Below are 27755 nucleotides of genomic sequence, written 5' to 3'. Positions count from 1 at the left end.
TCTCTGGACACAGAGGCCCGAGCTCTGCTGCGGCCGTGCGGAGGGCAGCGCCCGGCCCGGCCCTGACTCTTGGCCCAGCCACGGCCGGCGAGGCCCGCGGAGCGCAGGGTCCAGGCCGCAGGGGGTGCTGGCTCCGACCAGGCCCGCAAGAACCGCGTCCTCCAATGTTCTTAAAAACGATAGAAACATCCTAACTCGCTGAAATGCTTAAAAAAAGTCAAGAGTTCCCCATTTTTTTGTAGAAAACAAGGTTAATATTTTAAGTTAAAGTCTGAGTTTTCTGCTGGAGATGATGCTGCCCTGGTCACCGCCCCTCTGGGGCCAGCGCCTCCGTGGGGAAGCGCCGGGGGGCGGCCGGCCGGTGTCCAGTGGTGGAAGCGACGGGCCTGGTGTGAACCCCAGTAACAAAAAATAGTTTTATATCAAATCCAGTATAAACGTCACCCCCTGTAAACACAGTGATGCGCAGCGCGGCCGCGGCACGAGTGTCCCGTGCAGGCCGCGCTCGTGGCGACGGGGCGCCCGGCTGCCCTTGGCCTGCGCGGCGGCTCCGGCGGCTCCGGCGTCCCCGTGGCGTGGGCCGCGTCCGGCCGGGCGTTCCAAGGGGCCGCGGCCCCCGCTGCGCGGACGCGGGTGGACGGTCCTGCCCCGCGGCGTGTCCCTGGCTCCGGCCGGGCCTCGCGGCGTCCTGGGCCCCGTGGCCTCACCGCACTGGCGGCCAAGGGAGGCGCGTCAGGGGCGCGGGCGGGCCGGCCCGGCTACCCCCGAGGGCCCAGGGCGGCGCCGCTGCAGGAGCTGCTGGGGCCGCGCCGCGGTGGGGGGAGCAGGCGGGCGCGGTTGGGGGGGCTTGGGGGCCGCGGGGGGCTTGGGGGGCCGCGGGGGGCTTGGAGGCTTGGGGGCCGCGGGGGGCTTGGGGGCCGCGGGGGGCTTGGGGGGCCGCGGGGGGCTTGGAGGCTTGGGGGCCGCGGAGGGCTTGGGTGCCGCGGGGGGCTTGGGGGCCGCGGGGGGCTTGGGGGCCGCGGGGGGCTTGGGGGGCCGCGGGGGGCTTGGGGGCCGCGGGGGGCTTGGGGGCCGCGGGGGGCTTGGGGGGCCGCGGGGGGCTTGGGGGCCGCGGGGGGCTTGGGGGCCGCGGGGGGCTTGGAGGCTTGGGGGCCGCGGGGGGCTCGGGGCTCGGGGCGCGCTCACCTGGGCTGCTCAGGCACTGCGCGGAGCTGGAGCGGCCGAGCAGCGCGCACAGGCTGCGGGCGGGCAGCCAGGCCTCGCGGCTGGACCGCAGGTTCCGGACATGCCTGGGGGGCGCGGCCGTCAGGAGCCGCCCGCCCCCCCGCCCCCCCGGCCCCCCCCCGGCCCGCGGCTCACCAGAGGCCCTGGCCGCCCTCCTGCAGCAGCTCCACCACGTCCCCGCTGCGCACGGCCAGCGCGTCGGGGCCGCCGCGGCCCTCGGGGCTCAGCACCGTGTACCTGCCGGGGACCTGGCGGCCGGCGGGTCAGGCCCCGCGCCCCCCAGAGCCCGGGCGCCCCCCGCCCCCCAGAGCGCCCCCCAGAGCCCGGGCCCCCGCTGGCCGCTCTCGCAGGACGCCCCCCGCCCCCCCCAGCCCCGGTACCAGCTTGCGGGGGCCCCGGCCCCCCCCCGCCCGAGCCCCGGTACCAGCTTGCGGGGGCCCGCGCCGCAGTCCTCCTCCGCGTCCGAGGAGTTGCCGGGCTCCTCCGCGCTGGACCAGCCGCCGCCGTCCTCGGGCGCCTCGGCCTCGGCGGGGTGCGGGCTCCGGCCCCAGCCTGCGCGGGGAGCGCCGTGAGCACCGCGGGGCCCACACCGCCCGCCCTGGGGGCGCCGCCCGGGAGGCGCCCCTTGGGGTCGCTGCACCAGACGCGAGCCGCGCGGCCTCCCCTGCTTTCTGTTTTGGGGCGCACGCGGGGGGCCGTGGGGGTGCTGGCTCTGGGCGAATGCCGGGTGCAGTGGGGGGGCGCCCCAGCCCCTCCCGCGTGGGGGGGGCGCTGCGCTCCGGGAGGCCGGCGCTGGGGTCAGGGGCCGCGTCCCCCCCCTCACCCGGGTCAGGCCGCAGGGCAGGCGCGGCGGCCACGGGCTTCAGCAAGCTGCCCTGGTTCCCGACGAGGCGGGGACCTAAGTTCTGGATTAACCAGTCAAGTGCCCGCACCCCAGGAGGTGTGCCTGCACCCCAAGGAGTCTGTAGCCCAGGAAATGTCCCTGTACCCCAGGAAGTGTGAGGGCCAGCAGACCCCGTGAGCCCCGCTCGGCCAGGCCAGGCCAGGCTGTCGGGCCCAGGGTCCCCCTGACTTGAGCCTGATGGAGAGTTGGGGTGCCTGGCATCCAGCTCAGACTAGCAGATGCCGCCTGCCCGGGTGCGTGGGGGGGTGTCAGTGGGGCCTGGCGGGTGGTAGGCCCCCCCCAGCCCACCACTGCGCCCAGCGCCCAGGGGCAGAGAACGCCAAGGGCGCGAGGGAAGAGGGCCTGGGCAGCTGCCGGCCACAGGTGGGAGCCTCGGCTTGGGGCTGAGCAGCTGGGGCCCGAGCACGGCGCCCCGGAGCCCGCCTGCGAGGACCCCTGCGGAGACGCCGGGCCCGCTGCACCGGCACAGCCGCCGCGTCTTCAGGCAGAGGACGCAGCCGGCGAGGCCCCGGCTGGCAGGTGGCCAGAGCGGCCTGGGGCCGCTCCCACGCAGCGGCCACCGGCTCCCACGGCAGGGCACCCCCGGCCGGCGGGAGGCGCAAGGGCACGGGACGGCCGCTCCGGAGCCTGCACGGGAGGCGGCTCCTTTCTCCGGAGCGGGGCTCTGCCCTGGCGCCTGGGGCAGGGCGGGTCCCGAGGACAGAGGCGGCACTGGGTGCAACGGGGGCGCCACGCCCCAGCGAATCGTCACCGGTTCGGAAAACCCCGAAGAAGGCGGGTGAGACGCTGGGCGCGCGGCCCTGGCCCTGGCCCGGCTCCAGGGCCTCAGCCTCCGGACACGCGTGGAGACGGTCCAGCCCCGACACGGAGCCTGACCCCGCCACACACGCTGGCCGCGCCCCCTGAGCGGGAGGTGGGGTTCTGCGGCTCGGTTCTGTCCCCAAGAGGCTGGGGAAAGTGGCGCCGGGGGCGCGGCGGGCGGCAGGCGGACAGGGCGCCCGAGCCAGCCAGGCGGGGGAGGCTGGTGTGCCCGGCCCAGGAGACCAGGCTGCTCGGGGGCGGGGTGACAGACGCCGCCTGCAGGGCTGGGCCGGCCACCCTACCTCGCAGGCCAAGGGGGGTTGGGTCACTCTTTACTTCGTGGCGCTTGGCCTTTTTGTCGGGGCTGGCGGGCGGCGCTGCGGAGGAAGAGGGACACACAGACAGCGGGAGAGGCGGAGTGAGGCGGCGCACCCCGGACGCCACCCTCCGCGGGTCGCGCTCGCTGCCCAGCAGGCAGGGGAGGCGGGGAGGAGGCGGGTGCCGGCTCTGGACAGCAGTGCAGCCTGCGGCCGCGCCTAGCGCCCACGCAGGTCGTGGGAGGGCCTGGCCATGCCCGCCGCCCTCCCCCGCGGGCCCGCTGGACGGCGCTCTGCAGGCGGAACACGAGACGCCCAAGCTCTGACGGAAAGGGCCCGGGATGCGGCTCCTGGCCTGGGGACCACCTGCGGGGCCCGCCTGCTGCCGCGGCAGTGTCCCCCCACAGCCCAGTGCCCCGCACGCCTGGGCAGAGCCTGCCGGCTGCGGGAAAGGCCGACCGCGGGAGCGCGCAGATGCGGGGCTCCCTGCACTGGGGCCCGCAGCCCCCAGGGTCACCCCGAGACCCCCGGATGGGTGGGCACGTGCAGGGCGACATCCACATGGGGCATGCCTTTACCCGGGAGCCCTGTGGGGTGCACCGGGCCCTGCCGCGCAGAGAGCTTCCTGGAGAGCGCTGAGCTCTCCGAGGCGGAGCTGGTGACCACGTCTTCTACGGAGGAAGAGAGAGGGCCTCCAGGCGCCTGCACCCCAGGGAGGCCTGGGCGGCAGGAGCTGCCCTGCGCTGAGGTGCATGCCGGCAGGGGGAGGTTCTGGGGTCTGGACACGGACAGCTGGGTACCCCGACCTCCACAGACGCCTCCTGTGCAGGCAGAGACTGGCACTCGATGCCACAAAAGACACCCCCACAAAGGACATCCGTCCCTAAAGGTCACCCAGACAGGGCTGCAGCACGGCAGGCTCGGTCACTGCAGACCCCCACCTTTGCCTTTGTCGGGGGGCTTTGGCCCTGATGTCGAGCCCCCATATCCTTCCAGACTTAGAGGGTCAGTTTTTCTTTCTTCCAACTTTTTGCTGTTTCTTGTGTTTCCTTTCGAGGGACTGATGGCGTCAGACATGTGGGAAGACAGAGGTGCATGTTCAGCTCTCCACACTCTCCGGGCTGAGTGCCCGGTGCCCACGCCGTCTCCCCAGGGGGCTGGCACCTTCCCAGCTCTGAGTCAGCTGGGGGCTGTCCTGGGGGGGCCTTTCTTTTAGAACTCTGGGTCTCTGGGTTGCTATTCAGAGCACATCCTGGGCTGAGTGATGAGGAGGGAGGGAGGAGGGACAGGGAGGGGGGGAGGGAGGAGGGAGGAGGGAGGGGGAGGGAGGAGGGAGGATGGTGAGAGAGGAGGGGGAGGGAGGAGGGAGAGGGAGGAGGGAGAGGGAGGAGGGAGGAGGGAGAGGGAGGGAGAGGGAGAAGGGGGAGGGAGGAGGGAGAGGGAGGATGAGGAGGGAGAGGGAGGAGGGAGAGGGAGGATGAGGAGGGAGGAGGGAGGAGGGGGAGGGAGGAGGGGGAGGGAGGAGGGAGAGGGAGGAGGGAGAGGGAGAATGAGGAGGGAGAGGGAGGAGGGAGAGGGAGGGAGAGGGAGGATGAGGAGGGAGGAGGGAGAGGGAGGAGGAGAGGGAGGAGGGAGAGGGAGGAGGAAGAGGGAGGAGGGAGAGGGAGGATGAGGAGGGAGGAGGGAGAGGGAGGAGAGGGAGGAAGGAGAGGGAGGATGAGGAGGGAGGAGGGAGAGGGAGGATGAGGAGGGAGGAGGGAGAGGGAGGAGGGGAGGGAGGAGGGAGAATGAGGAGGGAGGAGGGAGAGGGAGGAGGGAGAGGGAGGATGAGGAGGGAGGAGGGAGAGGGAGGAGGAGAGGGAGGAGGGAGAGGGAGGATGAGGAGGGAGGAGGGAGAGGGAAGATGAGGAGGGAGGAGGGAGAGGGAGGAGGGAGAGGGAGGAGGAGGGAGGAGGGATAGGGAGGAGGGAGGATGAGGAGGGAGGAGGGAGAGGGAGGAGGGAGAGGGAGGAGGGAGAGGGAGGAGGGAGAGGGAGGAGGGGGAGGGAGGAGGGGGAGGGAGGAGGGAGGAGGGAGAGGGAGGAGGGAGAGGGAGGAGGGGAGGGAGGAGGGGAGGGAGGAGGGGGAGGGAGGAGGGAGAGGGAGGTGGATGCGGTGACGGGGCAGTAGTAAGGGCAGAGCAGAGCCCAAAGGGCGGCTACCCTGCTGTCCAGCGGCGGGTCCTGGGGACAGAATCCCACCCGCCCCAGCTCCCGGGGTGTCCGCCTGGGGCGGAGCTGCCCACTGGGCTGACCCATCTGTCACAGGTGCTCCTGACAGCGGCAGCGCGAGGGGGGCTGGCTCAGATGACCCCAGCCCGGGGGTCCGGCAACATGGGTGCCTCACCTGGTGCTGGGCGCCGAGGTTAGGGGCAGGCTCTGGGACTGCTCCAGGGCCCGGTGCTGGCTGGCCTCTGCGGGAGGAAGCAGCACATGAGGCCAGGCCGGGCAGTGGCCCGGGGCCGGGGAGGATGCAGGACGGAGGCACTCACCCCTGCAGGCCTGCAGCTGGCTGGTCAGCACCTTCCGGATCTCCCTCACCCAGGCGGCTTTGACCTCAGGAGTCGGTGCCTGCCCAGAAGCCAGAGTCAGGGCTCGCGGCCCGGCCCTGAAGTCTGGCCCGTGACAGGAGCCCAGGCTGAGGGAGCGGGGCCTGTCCCCATGGCCAGCGGGGCAGTGGCCTGAGGGTGTGGCGGACAAGGGCAGCATGCGGGGCGGGGCCCTCGGGGCCTGGGGCTCCTCAAGGGTGGGCTGTGGGCTCAGGGTCACGGTCTCCAGGGGTGGGGTGGGGTGGGGTGGGGCGGGCCGCAGCCCAGCCTTGTGATGAGCAGAGCCCGCTGTAGGGCCCCTGGGTCCTGCTCCGGTGAAAGGGCCTGGGACGGCCCCCAAGCCCAGAACTGGGGCTGCTCCTGGCCTCTGGTGGGAGCTTCCAGGAAGGCTCTAGAACCAGCTCTCACTTGAAGAGGCTTATGAAACTTTAATGGCCGCCGAGAGAGCTCGGCCTCCTGTGTAATATACACCTCCCCGCACCTGCATGATGCACACCCCCACCTGTGTGATGCCACCTCCCCCACCTGCGTGATGCACACCCCCACCTGTATGATGTACACCTCCCCCACCTGCGTGATGCACACCCCACCTGTATGATGTACACCTCCTCCCTGGCGTTGTACCAGATCTCGAACTTCTTCATGTCGCCTTTGACATTCTCCGTGATGCCCACGGCCGTCATCTGACAATCAGAGACCGGGCAGCTGTCGGCTGCGGACCGGGCTGCCGCGCGCCTCAGGGCAGTGTGGGGGGACGCGGGGGGGGGTCAGGGGTTCCCTCACATTCAGGGACTGCTTGTAGCTGTAGGAGGGGGCCTTCTCGTAGCCCTCCCCGTTCTCCTCCCGCCTCTTGCAGAAGAGCACGGCCTTCTCGTGCAGGAACAGGTGCCGCTGCATGGGCTTGAACCTGGCCAGGTCCTTCACCTTGGCGTGGCCCTTCTTGTGGTCGGTCCAGACGCTGAAGGAGCCCTGCATCAGCAGCCTGCCCAGGTCGCCGAGGTTGCCCTGAAACAGGCCACACGGGGCATGGGGACCGCAGGGCGCCTGCGGGGGGCGCGGGGCCTGGAGCCTGGGGGGGGCGGGGCCGGGGCCTGCGGGGCGGTGAGGGCGGGACCGGGGTGCCTGCAGGGAGGGCGGCCGGGCGGAGCGCGGAGTGGGGGCGCTGCAGGGGCTGGGAGCCGGGCGGGTCCCAGCCGGTCCCCACGCTCACGTCGTAGCCCGTGATGGCGATGAGGTGCATGGAGTCGTTGACGGCCTTGAGGATGCCCAGGATGGAGCTCAGGGCCTCCTGCAGGTCTTCGGCGCCCTCGCAGCTCTTGCTGTACTTCAGCATCTCCTGCGGGAGGCGCCGTCAGGGCCGTGGACACGGCGCTGCCCCTGTGCCCGCCCCTGGCCGGCCGGGACCGCGGGCGCAGCCTCGCTGGACCCGGGAGCAGCGCCCGAGGCCCGCCCTGCCCAGCCCAGGCCCCGGGGGCCCTGTGGGGCGCCCCCGCCTCGGCAGCGGCCCGGCCCGGAGCCCAGGCGCCAGGGGAGGGCGGGTGGGGTGGCGGAGGCCGAGCCGGCTGCCCTCAGACCCGGCGGCCGCCGGGGCCCACCTTGAGCAGCAGCTGGTACTTGGTGATCCTCTGCACGGGCTTCAGCAGGTAGGAGTCCAGGCTCAGCTTGTGGTCCAGCTTCCTCTGGCATTCCTGCGAGCCCCGCCTGTCAGACGCTGCCCAGACTCCCCAGTGGGCGCTGCCCGGGCCCAGACCCCCCGGGCCCCTGTGGCGCCGCCCGGGCCGACCCACCTGGAAGAAGGGGCAGTCGGAGCACTGGCGCCAGAGGCTCTCGGAGCGCGGCTTGTTCTGGCAGTACTTCTCGTAGATCTGGAACTCCTCCATCTGCAGGGATGCGGGGCTGCAGGTCGGGCCGGTGCAGGGGGCGGGCAGGGGGAGAGGCAGGCGTGGGGGCTTCTCAAAGGGGGGGTCGCGTGGGGAAGGAGTGGACGTGAGGTCACGCCTCGCGCAAGCCTGCATGCTCAGGGCGAGCCCTGGCGTTCCCGCGGCCCAGGCAGGTGTGGGCGGCCGGGGGCTTCTCAAAGGTGTGGCGGAGCCGCAGACTCGGGGGAGCGCCCAGGGCAGGCCGGTGGGAGCAGATGGCCTCCCCACCCAGGCCTGGGCGGCCGGGGAGCCTGCGTCCACCTTGGCCGGGGCAGGACATTGCCGCAGGCCCCGCCAGAACCCGCTGGAGCTGCCGAGCAGGGTCAGGGCAGGCGCGCCCGCGGCACTCGGAGGCCAGCCTCTAGCCGCTCCGGACGCAGCCCCAGGCCGGCGAGCCTGAGGGGACGGGCGGCCATTGTGACAGAGGAGCCAGGCGGGACGCAGAGGTCACCCGAGGCTGCCAGGAGGCGCCAGGACCCGAGAGAGGCCCTCGGACCTCTTGGCCGCAGCGCGGCTCGGCTCGTAGCGGCCTCTGCCAGTTGGCATCTCTTTCTGAGCGAGCCACGGGACTGCTGCAGAAAGTCGCTTTTCCTAGCCCCGCCAGCAAGGGCCCCGTCTCGTCGGAACCGGAGGGGCTGAGCCTGCGGCGGAGGGCCGCGAGGCTCGCTGCCCACTGACGGGGCACATGCTGTCTGGGTGGGGCACGGCACCCCCACCCGCCGCGGCCCCCGGCAGTCTCAGCTCTGCAGTCGCATGTCCTGGCGCTCTGGGTTTCGCCCCTCACAGGCACCCCACGCAGCTCTTCCAGGAGAAAGGCTGCCAGATGCGCGCGGGAGGACGCACTTACCCTTTCCAGAAAGCACCTCCCCACCAGCTCGGGACAGTCGATGTAGTTTTCCAGCTCCCTCAAGAATACTCTGCACAGAGAAGGCTGCGTCAGGGCATAGCGCCACCGGGACGGCACCCCCCACCTCCCACCAGCCCTCGGGACCTGCCCCTCACGCCCCCCCGCCTGGCTGCACCGATCCCAGGGCCTGCGTGGTCTGGCTGGGGTCGCCGGGAGCCGGGAGCGCCCCAGCACCAGGGACGGGGTGAGGCCCACAGCGCGAGAGGGTGGGTTTCTGCTCTGCTCTGAGTGCTGGGCCCGGCGATTCTGACTTGATTTGCCCCTGGGGTGAATCCTGGCGCGTGCTGGGACCCAGCCCTACTGCTGCCAGGGGCCAGCGGCCAGGCCGAGACGCCAGCAGGGCTGCCACTCCTGGGGGGGCAGCGTGGGGTCAGCCAGAGCCAGGGCCTCCCTTATGACCGGGGTGGGGCGCTGCTGACAGGACACATGACCAGACAGTGTGCCCGGGCCATGCCCTCAGTACCCTTGGCCCCCCGCAGTCCCTCCCGAGGCCACGAGAGGCCAGACCAGCTCTTAGCAGGTGGGAAGGGACCTGGCACGCTGGCCTTTCCGAGAGTGGACTTGCCACAACCAGGCCCTCCGGGTGGCGCTGCAGCTGCCCAGAGGGCCCCTGCTGTGGGTGGGGCCCCTGTGGGCCTCGGGGCAGCGGGCCCTGCTCTGGGAGCTGCCCCGCAGGACCCCCCATGAGCCCCCCAGAAGCCGTGCCCACGCTGGGGGGAAGCCCACCGGTGGTGGAAGTGGTAGATCTCCTCCATGTTCCCGAAGAGCACGTCCTTCTTGCCCTGGAGGCCAGCCGCGAGCAGGTGCGCCATCAGGGGGCTGTCCATCTCGGCCGCATAGCCCTGCGGGCAGCAGGCTCAGGCGGGGCGGGCGGCTGGCCTCAGCAGCCGTTGCTAACACGGCGCCTGGCCAGTGCCCAGAGACACCAGGGGGCGGCCCTCTCAGGCCCCGGAGGATCCCGGAGCCAGGGTTCGCCGGCCCCCAAGAGTCATTCAAATGTCGGCACCCGAAGTAATGCAGATCAGGGCAGGGCACCCCAGCGTGCGGCCTGCTCCCCCACCTTCCTCCCATCCATTCCCCAGACCCTCCACCCCCTACCCTGCCCCTCACCAGAGCAGCAGCTCCTGCCCCACCCCTTGGCCCCCATCCTCCCAACAGCCAGCCCCGGGCAAACCCCTGTATCCATTTGCTGCCCCCCCGGGGTCCCCATGTTTTTGGCTGGGCTGTGGTAGGCCTACTCTTAGGGGGGCCTCACCTCCAGGACACACAGCAGCTCGTCCACGTACACGCGTTCTGTGTCCAGCAGCTCATTCATCACGTGCCTAGGGGCGTGCACAGCTGCTGGGCCCGGCCTGCCGCAACCCTGTGGTGCCCGCGCCCTGCTGCCCACAGCCGCCTGCCAGCCGCGTGCCCTGCGTGGGGAGCCCCTCCACCCAGCCCCTCGCGGTCCTCTCAGCCTCATGTACACGGTGCGGGGCGGGGTGTGGGCACCGCAGTGTGGTGACATCGGCAGCCCCCGGCCTGGCCAGCACAGCGGCTGCGGATCTCACGCTACAGATGAGGACCCCGGGCCCCACCTCCGAGCTCCCCCTTTAACGCGGGCCCAGCGCCCGGGCGTGTTTCCAGGCCCCACAACAGCCCCGGTCTAATGAGCCAGACACTGAGCAGGCCGCCCCCGGCCAGGCCAGTGGCCGCCTCCCGTCTGCTCTGTCAGCTGCTGTCAGAGGCCACAGGAGCCTTGGCTTGCTTCACCCTAATCCCCACTTGCTCTGATTCCGGAGCCTTCTCTGAGCCCCAGGGAATCTCTGGGTGCAGACGTGGCGTCTGAAGCTGCCTGCTCATACCCTGACCCCGGTCCCGGGCAGGAGGCTCAGGGCACCCAGCCCAGCGAGGCCACGCGAGGCCCCCAAGGGACAGCAGCCAGAGGTGGCTGAGAGCGGGGCCTGGGCGAGCCGGCCCCCACACCCTCACACCCATGCAACATACCCACACGCTCACCCCCGCACCTGCACATGTGCACACGCTCCTGCACACACACCCCCCTTCTTTCCCAACCACAGGAGAAACCTGCTCCGGGCGCCCCCGGACGCCTCCCTCTCTGCTCAAAGCCACCCCAAGGTGCTGACCGGCAGGCAGGCTGCACTCCCTGCCCCAGGGTGTCCAGAGCCCCCTCCTGCACCCAGAGGCCAGGCCCATCCACGCGCAAAGACCGAGAGCCGTGCGGCACCCGCGGCAGAGCCCATCATGGGCCTGCACCCTGCACCCCATCCCTCACTCCAGGACGTGCCCCTCGGTGTTGCCGGTGTGTGCCGGACCCGGGGGCCGGAGAGAGGGTGTTTGCCAGGTGGTGCCCAGACCCACAGCACAGCTGCTCCCTCGCTGCAGAGCCGGGGTGCGGGGGGAACACAGTGGCGGGGAGGGCAGGGGGAGCACACCCCACACGCAGAGTGGGAGGGACGCATCCACCGAGAGCTGGAACCCTGTGGGTCGGGGCGGCTGGCCTGGCGAGCTCTTCCTGGGGCTAAGCACCCCGAATCCTGGCCTGGGCTGCTGTACCCACCCGGTCCTGCAAGGCCGGCAGATGCGGCTTTCCTGGGAAACCCCACCCTGCTGTTTGGGGCGAGCCCCAGGGCCGGCTGCCCTCCGCACTCCCCGAGGCCGGTGCGGCCCCTGGCCGGCCCACCCACCTCCGCAGGATGGCCAGGCTTTCCTCCTCGTCCCCCGTGGAGCCGCCGCGGCCCAGCCGGCCCTCGCTCATCTCACTCTGGGGAGAGAGGAGCGGAGGGTGAGCCCCCAGCCTGGGGGAGCCACGCTCCCGCGCAGGGAGCAGCCCGGGAGGAGGGCGCGGGGTGCGGGCCTCACCTTGGCCCTGCGGTAGGGCCCCCTGCGCAGCGTGCTGCCCTCCGAGCCGGTGTTCTCGGAGCCTCTCCGGACGCCTGGTGAGAGGGAGGGGAAGGGGGTGTAGCGCCTGGGGAGGCTGCTGTCAGAGGGCGCCGGCACCCAGAGAAGGGGGCAGGACTACGCAGCGGCAGGGAGGTGGGGGTCGGGCACCAGGCAGAGCTTTGCCTCCCTCTGGGTGGGGGCTCGGCGGCAGCTGCCGGGTTCAGCTGGGGCAGCCCCTCCTGGCGCGGGGGCCTCGCAGCCGGGAGGCCGACACCGGGCAGCGGCCAGCCCTCCAGGCTCTCCCCACCCAAGGGAGGCCGGGCGGGGGCTGTCTCCAGGGTCCTGGGGAGGGTGCGCTGGGGGCCGGGGCGGGGGAAGGGGCACGGGGCAGCGCGGGGCGGGGTGGGGCGGGAGGGGGTGGGCGGGCGGGGCGGGCCTGGCCTGGGCCCAGGGGCGGCAGGGAGGGCGGGCCTGGGGAGGGCGCGAGGCGCACCTGGGGACGGGCAGGGCGACTTGGCCAGCGCCTCGGGCCGGGGAGCCACGGGCTGCACGGGCCGCGTCTGCTTGGCCGCCAGCTTCCTCAGGCTGGCCTGCCTGCGGCGGAACATGTCCTGCGTGCTCTCCTGCTTCTGGAAGACCTTCCGCACGTGGGCCTGCGGAGCGGCTGTGGTTGGGGCCGGCCGGCCGCGAGGGTCTCCGGCCGCTGGGGAGCTCCGCCGGCCCCGGCGTGCTGCGGTGACCCGCGGGACCCGTCGGGGCGGGGCGGCGCAGTGTGGGGGGCGAGCCCTGCCCGCCCGGCCGGCCCGGGCCGCGGCCTACCGCCAGGTCGGGCGTGAGGATGGGCTCGTAGGTCTGGCAGAGCTGATCCAGCTCCCGGATCTTGCTCTCCGCCCCCGTCTCCAGAAACTTCTCGATCTCCTGGAGGGCCGCCTCGGCCCCGTCCTGGGACTGGCACTTGTCCACGGGCTGGGCGGCCAGCAGGTAGATGCCCTCGTCGCACCACCTCATGGACTGCAGGGGAGGCCGAGTCAGGGCCCGGCCCGCGGGCAGGCGTAGCTGCGGCCCGGCCTCCGCAGCGGGGCGCGAGCGGCTGCGGGCGAGCGGCCAGAGGGCCCCCCAGGAGGGCCCCCCAGCAGAGGCGGGGCCTCGGGCGGGGCGGGGCCTCAGCCAGGGGGTGTGGCCTCCCTCGGGAGGGGCGGGGCACAGGCCTGAGGGGGCGGGGCGCTGCCCCAGGAGGGGTGGGGCCTCGGGCAGGGGCGGGCCTCCCTAGGGAGGGGCGGGGCCCAGGCTGGAGTGGGCGGGGTGGGGCGGGGCCTCGGCAGGGCGGGGCCTCGCCCAGGGGGCGAGCCCAGGCCGGAGGGGGCGGGGCGGGGTCTCGGCAGGGCGGGGCCTCCCTCGGGAGGGGAGGGGCCAGGCCGGAGGGGCGGGGCCAGGCCAGAGGGGGCGGGGCGGGCCGCGGCGGGGCGGGGCCTACCGCCTCCAGCAGCGTGTGCAGCTCCAGGGACTGGTCCAGCAGCGCGCGCCGCCGGGCCACGTCCGCCCCGAAGCGGTCACACAGGTGCCGGAGCTCCTGGCACTTGGGGCGGATGGAGTCCACGGCGTAGTGCTTGCCGTCGATGAGCCGCTCGCCCTCCCGGGCCAGCCCGAGCGCGCGCTCCACGGCGGCCTGCGGGCAGGCGCGGGCTCGAGGGCGGGGCCGGCTCCCCGGCCCTCCCGCCCCTGCCCGTCCCGCGGGCCGGGCCTCCCGCCCCCCGGGGCTGGCGCCCAGGCGCCCCCGCCGGCCGCCTACGCTGGACTTGTCCTCGAAGGCCGCCAGGTCCTTCAGGAGGTGCTCGGCGTGCGCCAGGCTGTTGCCCACGTCTGTGAAGGCCGAGATCTTCTGCGCCAGCGCGTCCAGCGCAGCCTTGACCTGGAAAGGAGCCACAGCGAGGGGCCGTGGGGTGCTGCCCAGAACCAAGCTGGGGAAGGAGCAGGCCAGGAAGGCAGAGACAAGGACACGGCGCAGTTTGACTGCGAGCGCTGGGGGGCCGTGTGAGAGCTGGTGCGGGGCGGGGGGCTCTCTGGGCCCCACTGGTCACGCGGGGACACTGGTGCACAGGAGGGCGGTCCCTCAGGCACGGACCTGCTGGCAAAGGCAGGAGTACCGGCCCCAAGCTCTGGGGGCACTGGGGCCTGGCCAGGACCCCAGCCCCTTCACCCACAAAATCGGGCAGTGTGGGCGCTGGGCAGGACAGTGGGTTTAGGACTAGCAGCAGCCAGGGGACCCGGCAGGAGACAGGCGGGTGTGGGCAGAGGGCAGGCCCCTTCCAGCCAGTGCATCCACGGCTGGTGACCCCCACCCCCCCAGACTGGCTGGTCAAACCATGGACTCCAGGGTTTCGGGGCCTGCTCTAGAGGCTCCGTGTGGCCAGGGCCGCCAGTCTGCACCGTGCCATGGCCCCTGGCAACGGCTCCGGCTGCTCACCTCCCGGAAGTCCTGCTCAAAGTGCCGGAGCTGCAGGCACTGCTCGAGCTTCTGCTGATGCTTCGCCCAGAACTCGTCAAAGGCGGCCTCCGTCTCGTGCAGCTGGGCCAGGAGCCTGCGGGGGGAACGCAGTGGGTGGAGGTCTGGGTGGGACCCCCCCAGACCCATGGGAAGGGCGTCTGGGGCTCACGGCCACTCAGGGACGGGCATCGCAGCCCCCCCACCCCCGGCCAGCCCACCCACCGCACCAGGCCCATGGCAGGCCTGGGGGGCAGCTGCTCAGGCTGCTCAGGAGGAGACAGCCTGTTGTGTTCTGCCCGGAGCAGTGCCTGCAGAGCTCCCCCTCCCCGCCCCCCGATTCCTGCCAGGTCGGCCCAGGCAGGCTCAGGCGGGCTCCGTTTCACAGACCAGGAACTGAGGCTGGGGCATGGCAGCTTCTCAACTTCCTCCTCGGTGCCCCCTGCGGGACCCCTGGAGCCTGGCCTCCCCCACGCCGAAGTCGTGGTGCCAGACCCAGTCCCGGAGGCCCCTGTCCACTGCCCGCCCCGCCCAGCCCCGGCTTCCGCAGCGCTTCACCTCTGCACGGTGGTCTCGTTGTCCAGCTGGTCCTGGTTCAGGCTGTGCTCAGTGCTCTTGGCCAGGGGCTCCTGGATGCTGTCTAGGATGCTCTGGCCCTCATCCAGCGCCAGCTTCATGTCCAGCTGCGGGGACAGCAGGGACCTGGCACCCTGGCCCAGGCAGCGCAGGATCCAGGATGCGGCAAGCCCCAGCCACAGACCCCGCCCGGTGCCTGCCCGGTGTTCCAGGGTTGGGGACGGGCACCCCCACCTGCCTCCAGACAGCGAGGGTCACAGCCCCGGGGGGGCGGCAGGATGGAGGTGCCGGGCACTGGCCCCTACCGCTCCCTTCAGTGTGGGTGTGTCCCCCAGAGCAGGTGTCTGGGGGTGAGGGACCAAACGGGAAGGCAGCCTCGGGTGCACCCTCCTGCTCTCGGCCCAGGGACCCTGAAAGCGACCTTAGGCCCTGAGGCTTTTCCAGGCGCCACCACGTCTCCTAGCCCCCGGGGCCAGCACCTCCAGTCCCATGGCCTCTGCCTCACCACCTCACGGGGGAGGGCCCACGGCAGGCACCCACTTTTCACAGGGGGACTGTGTGGCAGGGCAGACGCCTTCCTGGGGGGCCCGTGGCGGGGCCCACCTTGGCCTTGACCTTCTTCTCCGTGTGTGCACTCAGCACCGCGCTCGTGGCCTGGACATCGTTGGGCAGCTCGGTCTCGGCCAGCTCGGTCCCGAAGCACTGCAGCATCTGTGCAGTCTGCTTGACCAGCAGCGCGAAGCTCTCGATGGCCTGCGGGGAGGGGCCAGCGTCGCAAGGCCGCCCCGCCAGCCCCGAGCGGAAGGGGCCTTGCGTCAGGCCCTTGGCCAGCGCTGCCCTCCTGGAGCCGTGGTGCCTGGCCCGCCCTGCTCCTGGCCTGGCCGAGGCCCCTGGTCACCACACCCAGGGAGCCGCTCCCAAACCTATAACTCTTGCGCCTCCCTGGGTGACCGGCCTGCGGAGACCAGCCCTCAAGCTTGGGCAGGAGCAGCCCACGTGGACGCAGCAGCAGCCCCTGCAGCAGGCGGCCGGGGCGGTGGGACCCACCGTGCGGTGGCACAGCCAGCGGGAGTGGCAGTAGTCCAGGGTGCCGCCCAGGTCCTCGGTCAGCTGGGCCTTGTCGATGTAGCCGTGCAGCTCCGCCACTGAGCTCAGCATGATGACCTGCGCCGCAAGGACAGCCCTGAGCAGGCCCTCTGCGGCTGCCGCACCCCACTCGCCGTCCGCCTCCCGGGACTGGCCCCACAGCGGGGGCGAACAGGCCGTGTCCTGCGGGCAGATGGCCCTTGTGGCCTGTGAGGCGGGGCCAGGTGAGTGACCACACGGGCTGGCTTGTGTGTCTGTGGCTCCCGCCCTTCTGCAGCCACTCTGTTCACCATCTCCACGGGGCCAGGCCCTGGGACAGCTGGTGAGTGTGGCTTCCGCGGCCACCAACCCAGACTTTGGTGGCCGTGACCTCTGCCAACACCAGGAGAGGCTGGACACAAGGAAGCCTCGCGGGCCTGGGGGCCCAGCCCTCACACGGTGGCCGTTTCCAGCCCAGCCGGGCCGCTCTGCGGGCTATCCCCGCTGCCTCGGGAAACGGACACTTGGAAACGAGCTTCTCGGATGCCCGGGGCTGTGGGCCCCAGTTGCCCAGGCCCTGGGACCTGGAGGCCAGTGGTGTCCTCCCGGGGCCCTGGCTGGGCGGGCAGCTGAGACCTGCACACTCAGGATGCGGGGCCCCCCCTCCAGACAGGATTCCAGGGCCTCTGGCTGGGCCTGGCCCAACCCGCCCAGCCTCTTTGAGCAGAGAGGTCACTGCTGGGCTCCAGTGCCGCCAGCAGCCACCGAGCTCCCTGGGGAAGGTGGGGCAGGCCCGAGGGGCTACTCAGCGGTGCTTATGGGACAGGGCTGCGTCAGGAGCTGCGGGCGAGGCCCTCCTGCCACGCCTGGGCACACGCCCACTGCTGCCCAGCTGGCAGCCCAACCAGTCCACTCGGAGGCGGCCTCCTGTCCTTCAGCCTGGCCCTGAGGAAGCTCTGGCGCTCTGTGGCTGGGGGCACAGCGGCTGCGCTTGCTCAGTGTGGGGGCCGAGGACCGTGCTGGGCCTGCCATAGGAAGGAAGCCCCTCCTGGCGGGTGCAGGCTGCGGCCTCCGCGGGGCACACTCACCGGCACCTTCATCCTGAAGTCATCTCTGTTGAGCTTGAAGGCGAGCTCCGAGAGCGTCCTCTGGAGGAAGCCCGTGGGCCGCAGGACGAGCACCAGCTGCAGGTTCGCCGGGAAAGAGGCCTGCGGGGAGGGGGCGGGTCTGGGGATCCGGGCAGCCTGTGCCCAGCTGCTGTCTGCGCACCAGGACGGCCGGGGTGCGGGCCCTGGGGGTCAGTGGGCACTGCAGGGCAGGCTCGGCTCCTCCCCAGTGGTACCCCGAGCCCAGGGCCTCCGCGGTCACCTCGTGGGAGACAGGAGGGGTCACCAGGTGGCCCACAGTCACCTGGTGTGGAGAAAACACATGGGGACGCCGCAGGACCTATAGGGGGACACAGCGCCCAGCCTGGGGCGCCCGCCGCCTCCAGGCCCTGAGGGCGTGTCTGCTGCTGACCCCGGGGCCCGGTCACCGTGGACACGGAGGTGCGCAGCCTTCAGGTGCCTGGTGCCGGCTGGATGCCAGCCCTCATGTCCCCAGACCCGGCCAGGCCAGGCTTGGCAGGACCGCCCCAGGGGATGCCCCCCCGTGGGGCAGCTGGCCCATGCTCAGCTGTCTCCGCGATGGCCCCGCTGCGGCAGCTCTGGGCGGCCGGCAAAGGGGCAGCACGCGCCCCGGCCAGCCCCTCCTCCCGGCCAGCCGCCCACTTGCGCTGCGGGGACAGTGGCGGCCGCCGGCCCTGCCTCCGATGACAGGTTTTCACGATAAACAAACGCGATTTCAATGTAAACGCCGTGAGTTCGATCTCGGGGTGGGTAGTCAACCATGTGTGTTAAAAGCCGGGAAAATCCTGGAGGAAAAACTCGAACAGCAGACCCAGGCGGCGGGGCGGCGCGGGGGGGGGTAAGACGGCCGCTCTGGTGCCGCTGGTCCTGGTGGGGAGACTGGCAGGCCCACAGCATCCACGGGCCTGGACTCTGGGGTCCTGCGCTGGACATGGGCTGCCTCGGCCCCACGTCCGGGACCCGCCCTGCGCTCTGCCCAAAGCCACCTTGACACGCCAGCACGACATGGTGTTTAATTCACATGCGGGGCAGCAGCCGCCTGGCCAGGGGCATCTGTCTGGTGGTGACCCGGCCCGCACCAGCGTACGTGGCACGTGTTGGTCAGCAGGGGAGAGGCCCAGGTCCGCACCAAGAGGCCGCACGCTGGGAGGCCCCTCCCCCACCTCAACCCTGGCTCCCCCCGCCCCTGCTGGCCTGACCCCCCTGCCTGGACCACCCCCAGCCTGGACCCCCCAGCCTGGCTGCTCCCTGGGCTGCCCCCATCCCCGGCCTGGCTCCCCTGCCTGGAACCCCCCGGCGTGCCCCCCTCCCCGCCCTGTCCAGGGCAGGTCTGTGGAGGCTGAGGATGGGCTCTGGGCATGTAGGTCTCGACGCCTGGAGGCGTCCTCAGGGACGAGCTAGCTAAAGGCTCCGGCGCAGGAAGAGCGCGGGCAGGCAGCCTCGAAACCCAGCCCCGGCAAGGCTGCAGCCCACACCTCACCCTTCCTGCCGGGACTCTCGGCCACATGGAGGGTGTGGGCAGCCGGGTGGGTGGGGCGGGCGCCCCGTGGGCAGGAAGGCAGGCGATCAGGAGCTTCCCCTGCGGCTTCCTCGGGCGCCCTCACCATGAGCGAGCCCCTGCTGGGCGCGAGTCTCTGTCTTGAGCGCACCGCCCACTCCCCGCGGTGAGCGTCCACTGGACACCCCCCCCCCCCCCCGTGGTCGCCGGTGCTCCGCCCTGCCTCCACCTCTGGGGTACGCCCACCCCCAGGACAACTCCTCCCTTCCCAATGCTGCCGCCTCTGCCAGGAAGCCCTCCGCAGAGCGCCCTGCTCCTCCATCTGCAGTGCCACATGCCCGCCCTCCAGCGACAGGTGCACAGCGGGGCCTCAGGTGCTGAAGCAGGCTGCTTTGCCACGGAGGGCATCTTTCCCGGGTGACTGAGAATCCTGGACCCCTGGGGTCCTGCGTTTCATGACTTTTCTGCAGACAGACCTGCAGAGGCAGCACCAGCTCCGCAGGCCAGACCCCTGCCCTGCCCCTGCAGGCCCAGAGTGACCCGCACGGCTGTTCCCTGCGCAGCCCAGGCGCAGCCAGACACAGGCACACGCCACAGCTGAAGCCCAAGTGCCAGCACGAACACACCCACTCACACACGCACACACCTACACCCACTCACGCGTGCCCACACATACCCACTCACATGCGAGCACGCAGACACACTCACGCACCCACACATGCGCGCGCACGGCAGGTGGGACCCAGAGGAGGGTGCCCAGGAGCCCGGCTGGCCGCCCTCGCCACCTGCACTGACCACGCCCACGGACGGCGCTCCCGGCGTGGACCCGTCCCCTCTGCGCTCTTGGGGCCAGGCCGGGGGGCGCTGGCCCGCGCCTGTCCCCGCCAGGGCTGGCTCGATGCAGCTGTGAGGCTAATTTAGGAACTGGGCGTTGGCGCCTCCAGAGCCTGGTCTTTCTATCCAAGCCGAGCTGCAGCATCCAAAAAAGAAAACAGGAACACCCCAAATCCAGGCAGCCGGCGCACGAGACAGCCCGCATGGCGCTAAGAATAGCCCGGCTCCCAGTAGCGCCCCGCGCCAAGCCCCACAGAGACGCCTCTGGGTGCCAGGGAGGAGCTCCAGGCCACTTGTGGGGGCACCAGCGCATCCTCACCTTCCGACCCTTGCAGTCCCGGCCCCTGTGGACACCAGGTGGTCACTGTCCCAAGGTCCCCGCCACCCCAGGGAAAGGCAGGGACGCCGCCTGCATCCTGAAGCCCATGTATCAGCTCTGGCCCTGCCCAGGCCCACGCGCACCCTCCCAGCCCAGAGCTGAGAGGGGATCCTTCTGGCCTTCCTGGGCAGCCAGCCCCGCTGAGCCCTGGGGAGCCGCCCCGTGGGGCACACATAGGCTGACCGTGCACCTGCACCTGGACCCCACCCACATTCCTGGGAGGACTGACGCCCGCAACCCTCCAGGCGGCTGTGCAGCTCCAGCACTAGGCACGCGGGCCGAGGAGGGAACTCCGGGCGCAGATGCCACCAGGCGCCCATGGTGGAAACACTCGGGGGTGTTCGGGGGGGTGCTGAGCTCCAAGCCTCATGGCCGTGGAAAGCCTGCGTGGGCCTGTGGTGCCAAGGTGCTGTCCAGTTCCGATTTCACAAGACGGCTTTGCAGGAGAGCCAAGTCCCTTCACAGCCCCCCACCCTGGCCAGCCCGGGACCACCCGTGGCAGTTCTGCGTGTGGTCAGATCTCAGGGTCACTGCAGCTTTTACAAATAACTTCTGCATTTCTTACAAGTCCATCCTGGATTGGGGAGCCCCCATCTCCTATTCCTGGCCTTCTGGGGGCTGCAGGGGGCTCCGGCCAGGCCCAGGACGAGGGCCTGGCTTTAAGAGGTGGGGAGGTGGCCGGTGAGGTCCTCCGAGCCGCCCTGTGCAGACTGGCCATGAGAAGGCCAAGGCCGCTTGGAGGGCAGCACGTGGGGCATCATGCAGCCTCTCCGTCCCCCCAAAGTGGTCGCTGCAGCTGGACCACCCACAGACTGGCTGACCCTGCACGGGGGCGGCCTGACAGCAGTCCTGGGCCACGGGTTCTGCTGGGAGCCAGGGATGTAGCCAGAAACCACGGGGCGCGGCCCTGCCTGGGGGGGCAGCCGCCCCCACCCCCAGACTTCCAGCCCGAACACCCCTGATACTGCAGCCTCCAGGATCCCGTCTGAGGCGGACACAGGCCCGAGCCCTCAGCCAGCGATGCCAGAAGGAACGGGCCAGCCTGGCTGGTGACGTGGTTTCAAATGACACAGGAGACGAAAGAGTTAACGCCCCACGCGCAGCCGCCCTCCAGCCGCTCCGCGGGCGCCGACCACACAGCACGCCGGGCCCTGCTCAGCGCAGGCCCGAGGACACACGCCGCCCCGCCAGGGCACTCACCGCGATCCGCAGGATGGACGCCTTCACCGAGGTCCATCTGTCCTGCCTCCGGTCTATGACCAGGATGAATCCGACACCGGCGTCCTGCAGGCTGAGCAGAGCGAGGCGGCGCGTTGGGCGCGTGGGGTGGGCGGGCGCCGAGGCCGCAGGGGCCCCTACTTGGCGCCAGCGGTGGCCGGTCTGCGCCCCGCAACCTCCTCCTGCCCCGCGCCCCTGCAGACGGACAGACGTCGCCCGTGCCGCTCACAGCCTGCCTGGCACCCGTGCCTGCCGGTCCCCGTATCCGGACAGAGCCCATCCTTCCTGGCGTCCAGGGCTGGCACAGTCAGGAGGGCCAGGCACAGAGGCAGGGGGACGCCCCCAGGATGCCCGCAGGTGCCAGCCTCTGTGGGGAGCGGAGCTGCGGCCGCCTCCTGTGTGACGGGAGGAGGCGGTGGTGTCGGCGGTGCAGCCACGCCGGGGCTGCTGGTGGAGGGGGTGTCCCTGCCCCCCTACACCGGCCGCGCCACCGCAGCCCTGAGCCCGGTGCAGGAGAGCGGGTGGGTGCTGGAGCAACGTCAGCAGGCAGCGTGGGCTGGCAGGAGGCCAGGCTGGGAAGACAGAGCGTCCCGCACGCGGGGCGGAGCCGGCCGGGGGGCTGGCGTGAAGGACACCCGCCCCCGGCTCGGAGCTGGCCACGGGCCGCCTGCTGACGGTCAGGCCAGGAGTGGCCGCGGGTGCCCTGAGTCCACTCGCGGTGCAGGGCCCGGCCCCAGGAGGGCCCCGCACTCCCCTCGTCTCCCAGAGCCGCCGGCAAGAGCAGGGCTGGGGGGAGCTTGGCTTTCTGAGCTGGGCGGAGGCTGGAGCCTCACCTCGCCCGCTGCCAGGCCTCAGCAGCCAGGCCTGGTGGCCCGGCGGGGCCAAGACCCCCGCAGTCCACGGGGCTTCCGAAGAAGCTCCGCCGGGGTGGGTGCCAAGGGGCGAGGGCCCCAGGGGCACAGCGGCACCTCCGGGTGTCCGGAGACGCCCCACAGAGGTGACTCAGCCACAGATCACCCCACTCCCTTGTCTGCCAGAGCGGCAGCCTGAGCCCAGCCTCCTGGGCCGCTGGGGTGGACAGCGCTGGGGTGGACAGGTATCCAGCCTGCTGTGTGCCCGGGAGGCAGGATCTTCGCTCGGCCCCCAGCTCTGCCACCCAGATGGGACCCTCACTTGAGTGAACCCAGAACATTCCCTGTGGACCTGGCAAACGTGGGCACCAGGGCAACTCCCCCCCGAGAGCTTGGAGCCCTGCTCCCCTGGGCACCGGGTCCTTAACGCCCTGGACAGCAGGGAGCCCCTGGGCCGAGAGGGCGTGGAGGGGAAAACCCCAAGCAGAGCCGTCCCCAGCATCTGAAATGTCAACACCGCGGGGACAGGTGGCGCACACAGGAGGCGATGACTCACAGGGCGCGGCCGCCCGCCTGCTGCTGCGGGGAGGCCCCCTGGCTGGCTGGGACGCAGCCCCCCTAAGACCGCACAGCCCCCCTCGTTCTACCCCTCAGTGCCCGTGTGGGAGCCCGGGGAGGCAGCTGCGGGGTCCACAGCCCTCTTGCCCAGGCCAGCGCCCTGCACCTCTCCTGGCGCTCAGGAGGTGCTGGGGGCCAGCCCCGCATGCAGACAGGGCCCATAGCCTCGCCTATGGCCCCTTGGGAACAACTCAGCAGGCACAGCGGAGGGAGCAGCTGTGGCCACTTGCTGCCCCCCACCCCAGGGAGCTAGCCCAGCAGCCTCGGGGCCACACGCCCACACCCACAGCCCAGCATCCACTCGCCGCAGGGGGCCACTGCCACCGCCACCACCCCCACACCCCAGCACGGGCATGGGCGGGGCCTGGAGGTCGGGCCTGCTCCTGCCCATGACCCCACTGGTAGGAGAGAGGGCACACGGGCCAGGACCCTGGGGCAATACTGCCGCTGCCACCGTGTGGGGCGACAGCTCTCGTGTGGCCCTGTGATCACAGAGGAGGCCGCTCCGGGCACCGTCTGCGATTCACCCACCGGCTGCCTCTCCAGCCAGACCCGGGCCTGGACGCCCAGCCCTGCTGCCTGCACCCGGTGACCCTGCCACAGTGGGAGCAAGCTCCCTGGCAGCACAGCTGCAGAACAGTCTACAGACGCTCCCAGCCCAGTCCCAGCACCACCAGCTGCATCTTAGGCCCGACTCGCCGTGGGGCTCACTCCCTGGCCACACCCCACGCATCACAGAGCAGCGACAGGCGCCTACTGACTCGGAACCAAGCTGCCTCAGTGGCGACAACGGCCTCACACCTGCCCCACCACAGGCCAGCTCTGGCTGCGGTGCCTCGGAGCCTCCCTTTCATGCGTGGCGCTGGGGTCTCAGAGTGGACCGGTCAGGTGCAAGCTGTGAGCTGATTGGTGCGCAATGGTCCAATCAGACTTGTAGGGGGGGCCTGAAAGAGGAGATGAGCTGGGTGGGGGTGGGGGGGTGAGGCTGAGGCCTCAGGGGAAAGAAGAACCAGCTGACCTGGAAAGAAGAAAAGCAGCGTCCAGCTGCCGACCTCGGGGAGGGGAGGAGCCGAAGCCCTCTGCAGGGCAGGGCCTCGTCCTGCCTCCAGCCCAGGAGGGAGCCCAGAGCCCGGCCCGGCGCCCCGAAGAGCTGTTGTTGCTGGCGGCCCCAGAGCTCCCCGGAGCTGTGACCCTGGGGGTCCCTGACCGGCCTCTGGGGCCAGCGGTGACCGTCACGCTGGCCGGTGCTGCCGGGCGGCCAGCACTCTGCCCCTGCTCCGGTGGGCACGCTGGGGGCCGGCGCGTGGGCCGCGGTGAGCTCGTCTGCGCGCGGGAGGCAAACCCGCAGGGGCTGCTCCCGCCCGAGGCCTCGTGCAGGTGCGCGGGGCCCCGCAGACCCTGTCCTCTGGGGCCGCCCGGGGGTCGCCCTGTGGTCTCGCCGCAGCGCTTGGTTTTGGGCCTGTTGGCGGCTCTTCTCTAGAGCCCCGCGGCCACCGCCCTCCCCACCCTGTCTCAGAGCAGGGACAGGCGGCCGTGACGAAGCCAGAGCCGCAGGGTGGGTGGCCGGCGGGAGGGCGGGGCGCAGGGTGTGCTGGGCAGCGGCGAGGCTGGCGGGACGTGCTTCCGGGTGGGAAGGATGTGGGCTGACCGGACGCTGCCGTCTCAGCTCTCACCTCCCCTACACACGGGGCTGGGAAGTGGCCGTCAGGGTACAAAGGCTGTCCAGGAACGCCCCCCCGGGGTGCTCCAGGAAGCCCCCATGTAACCTGGGACCCTCAGGTATGTGGGGAAGTGAGACCGACACTAGCAGTAATGGGGGGTTCGACTGGCTTTGGGGGTGATGTGGTGCAGCAGACCCCTGCACAGCAGCCCCCATTCTGCAGCCCCTGAGTCCTGCTCACCTTGTAAGTAAAAGGAAACACTTGCAGTCATTAGCAAGGATGCGGGCCTCCCTGGCGGCGCGGGGGTTAAATCTCAGCACCATGAAGCTGCCCGCAGCCTCTGCAGCACGAGTTCGATCCCCGGCCAGGGAGCTCCCCACAGGGCGCAGCAGACTCTCCTGTCTCCCCGCTGCTCCCCTCAGCAGCGGATCTCAGTAGATCCGCCTGGTCTGCTCCCTGCTGTCTGTGGGGAGTCCTCTCATCCCCCCACCTCTGGCCTGCACCCCAGCTCTTATATGCGTAAATAAAAGTAAATCTTAAGGCCTCCCCAGTGGCGCCGCGGTTGAGCGCTGGGTTGCGAAGCTGCCCGCGGCCTCTGCGGCGCCGGTTGGATCCCCGGCTGCTCCCCGGCCACCGGAGGAGGGTCCCACATGGCGCGCAGACCTCTCCTGCCGCCCGCTGCTCCCCTCAGCAGTGTCCTTCGGTCCTTCTGCCTGCTCTGCTCCCCGCTCTGGCTCTGGTGAATTCTCTCACCCTCCCGCGCTTCTGACTGTGCCCAGTGCTTGTATAAATAAATTAATTAATTAAAAAAAAAATTAAATCTTATAAAAAAAACCATAAGGAAAGGACACGGGGAGGGGCACTGCGGGGGCACCTCAGGGAAGGGGCACACTGGGGGAGCCCCTGGGAACTGCATGTGCCTCTGTGGTACCCACAGGCTTCCCCAGTGCTGTGCTCCACGGTGTATGCCCACTTGTGGGGTGCATGTGGTCCAAGGGCAGGAGCCGTGCATCTGCCTGGCAGCTGGTGGGTGCAGAGGTGCCCTCCGTGATGGCCCTGCCGGCTGGGATTGTCCTCCGGGGCACGCAAGGCCAGCGGGTCCCCACAGCCAATTAAGGCCCGGGCGGCAAGACAGCTTCTCAGGAAAAGCCAGGGCTGGTGACTCAGTGCTGGCCATGAGTCCAAGGCCCCAGCCCCAGGGGGTCTGGGAGCTCAAGCTGCTGGAGGCCCTGTCCTCTGCGGGTGGACAGAGAGGGCCTCAGCCCAAGCAGCTGTGTCCTGTGAGGACCGCCCAGTGCTCGGCATCCCCACCCCCCCTGCCAGGTGAGCTCCCCCGTCTCGGCCAGTCTCTCCTCCCCTCGTGTCCCAACTGCACACCCCGACGTCCCAACCACCCGCGCCAAGGCGGCTGCAGGGTGGTGGCGTTGGTCACCAGGCGGTGTCCCCGGCGGGCAGCCCCAGGGGCACAGCCTGAGCCCTGCCGTCCGCCCCAGCGGCCGGGGTCATTGAGGCCCCCGCAGGGCCGCGGCAGCGCGTACCTGGGGATGCTGGTCAGGTAGGTCAGCACGTTCTGGAACTCCTTGTCGGCGACCTCGCTGAAGGCGGGGTAGTCGGGGAAGGTGATGACCGGGCTGCCGTCCTGCCCGCGCCCGCCTGCGGAGAGCGAGGTCTCAGGGCCTGAGGGGCGGCCCACCCGGCCCTGCCAGGGCGCCGCCTGCCCCCACCCTGCCCTGCCCAGCTAGCCTCACCCCCACCCAGCCCCAGCCCAGTCGCCAGCCCCCCAGCAGCTCCGCCCCTGCCCAACTAGCCCCGCCCCCACCCAGCCCAGGCCCGCCCCAGCGGGGCGCGAGAGGCTCCAGACAGGCCGAGTCCTCCCTGCAAGGGAGTCCCTGGCCTGAGTCCGAGGAGAGGCGCACGGGTGCGGGGCGTCTGGGCAGAGCGCAGTCACCTCAGCTGCCTCTCCGGGGTGGGCAGCCACGGGCCTGCGCGCCTTCCAGGCCGCTCTGCGTTTCCCTGCAGCCTGAGGCCACGTCGGGGGCCTGAGCAGGCACCTGCTTTATGGACCAGCTGCCCAGGGCGAGCCCCAGTCCCACGGCGGGAGGGGAGGGGACGGGTGGCAGAGGGGCCCTTGCAGGGAGGACCAGCCAAGACCCGGCAGCAGGCAGGCAGCAGCGGCGCCGCCCCAATGCTGGCTGACCCCAGACAACCTGCAGAAGCGGCACCAGGAATGGAGGCAGCGCCCGGGCTGGCAGGGTCAGCGGCTGGCAGTGTGCCTCTCCAACCCGGAGCCTGCCCCTCCCTGCCTGGCCCGAGTCCTCCTGGACGCCTGTGCTGACCCCTGAGCTGCAGCAGGAGTGACGCCGCCAGACCCCGGGCTGCGCTGGAGCCACAGGGGACCCCCGGAGCCAGAAGCGGTCTCCTGGACACTGGCCATCACAGGCTGCAGCGGCCCTGTGGCCACCACGGCCGCTAGGAACGGGGACTAGCCCCTCGCGGGGGCCTGAGATTCGGAGGGGGATGGATGCCCCTGCCAATCCAGCTAGCCTGAGGGGGTGCCGCCCGACAGCCAGCCCCAGGGCAGGAGCCAACTCCCCAGGCCTCCTGAGTCCCGAGGACGGTGAACAAGCAAAGCGGCTTGTGGGGCTGCATGCGGGCAGCTAGGACACAGCTGTGTGTCCGGGCACCCGTGGGCCCTTCCACCCAGTCCTCAGACGGTCCCACCACAGGGCAGGGTCCCTGGGAAGTGGCCATGGCAGCCTGGCTGCCTGGAGCCCCACATGGTGGGACGGGACAGGGAATGAGGCGCTGCAGTGTGGGGCTCCTCACCCCGCAGAGCAGCGAGCCAGGGTGGGCGAGGCTGTGGGGGGCCTAGAGGGCTGCTGCGCAAGGCTGGACTGGGAGCCTGCCAGGATGGGCCTCAGTGCTGGCCGCCTGGAGCTCTCACCCTTGCGGCCCGGCCCCCATGCATGTCGGCGGCTCCCCAGGCACAGGCCAGTCCCCTCCGCTGGAGTGAAGGCCTCACGGGCAAAGTGGGCGGCCTCAGCTGACCCTGCGCGCCAGCCTGAGGGTGGGACTCCTGGGAAGAGTCAGTTACCCGACAGCACTGCAGGGCGATGCCAGACGCGCCAGCGCTGGCCACAGCCGGGTGCCCAGGCGGCCGGCCAGGCCTGGACCTGGGGAGGCATGGCCACCGGGGGCTGCTGTCCAGGCCTCCTCCAGAGGACAGGCGCAGAAGCCTGGATGCTGCAGGACGAGCCTGCCCAGGCCTCCCCTTGATGTGCCGCGGGAGGAACAGCTAGACCCCGGGAGCCTGAAGCCTTGAGTGCTGGGGCCGAGCTAGCCAGGCCCCGACTGGCCTCCAGCATGAGCAAGCCACGGCCTTGGTCCCTGACTGAGCCCAAGGCAGGCCGCGTCCATGGCTGCTCCAGGCCCCCACACGAGGGCGGACGGCCTTGGCCACAGAGACCAGGAAGGCCAGGCCAGCCTGGGCGCCCCCTCCCTGCCGGCCGCGGCCCCGGCTCACCTGACAGGTAGGCGAAGCGCTTCTTCAGCTGGTCCTGGATGTCGGCCGCGCACAGCGGGGTCACGTCCTGGTGCATGATCTCATCTGCAGGAGAGCAGACGGGTCACCGGGCAGCACAGCACAGCGTGAGCCCGTCCCTGTGCAGAGGGGGCTTCCAAGCGCAGCGGCCGCAACAGGGACCCACGACAGGAGGCTGCAGGGGAGGGCGAGGGTCCTGCGGGTGCTGGGAGCTGGACACGGCCGGGGGGGCCGGCGCCGCACACAGCCCTGCAGGACACCCCCTGAGGCCCCACCATGTCCGGGGCGTCCGGCGTCTGCCCCGCCGCCCCCCACTGCCGGGGGAATGCCTGCCGGGAGGGGCCTGCCACATCCCTAGACATG

The 27755-nt window shown here is 71.2% G+C and overlaps 1 protein-coding gene across 1 annotated transcript; it reads right to left on the bottom strand.

Annotated features, from left to right (window-relative positions):
* Nucleotides 1-758: 758 nt before the first annotated feature.
* On the bottom strand, nucleotides 759-27458 carry MCF2L (MCF.2 cell line derived transforming sequence like; the record flags this gene model as incomplete). The annotated part of the gene is made up of 31 exons (XM_084234921.1): nucleotides 27375-27458; nucleotides 25390-25504; nucleotides 20704-20794; nucleotides 16754-16873; nucleotides 15648-15764; nucleotides 15204-15353; nucleotides 14583-14707; nucleotides 14007-14121; nucleotides 13332-13451; nucleotides 13017-13208; nucleotides 12362-12553; nucleotides 12036-12195; nucleotides 11522-11595; nucleotides 11347-11423; nucleotides 9915-9981; nucleotides 9386-9501; nucleotides 8600-8669; nucleotides 7621-7713; nucleotides 7429-7521; nucleotides 7044-7169; nucleotides 6617-6838; nucleotides 6424-6516; nucleotides 5777-5855; nucleotides 5632-5698; nucleotides 4188-4306; nucleotides 3825-3917; nucleotides 3232-3306; nucleotides 1649-1776; nucleotides 1360-1472; nucleotides 1047-1289; nucleotides 759-864 (listed from the first exon to the last, which is right to left on the bottom strand). Exons 1-31 carry the CDS (start codon nucleotides 27448-27450, stop codon nucleotides 759-761), a joined length of 3627 nt encoding a protein of 1208 aa, XP_084091047.1. The 5' UTR covers nucleotides 27451-27458.
* Nucleotides 27459-27755: the final 297 nt, after the last annotated feature.

The sequence above is a fragment of the Talpa europaea genome, assembly GCF_964194135.1.
Source record: "Talpa europaea genome assembly, chromosome: 6".
NCBI lineage: Eukaryota > Metazoa > Chordata > Mammalia > Eulipotyphla > Talpidae > Talpa > Talpa europaea.
The sequence above is the reverse complement of the archived record's forward strand: the minus strand, read 5'-3'. Positions and strand labels throughout refer to the sequence as shown.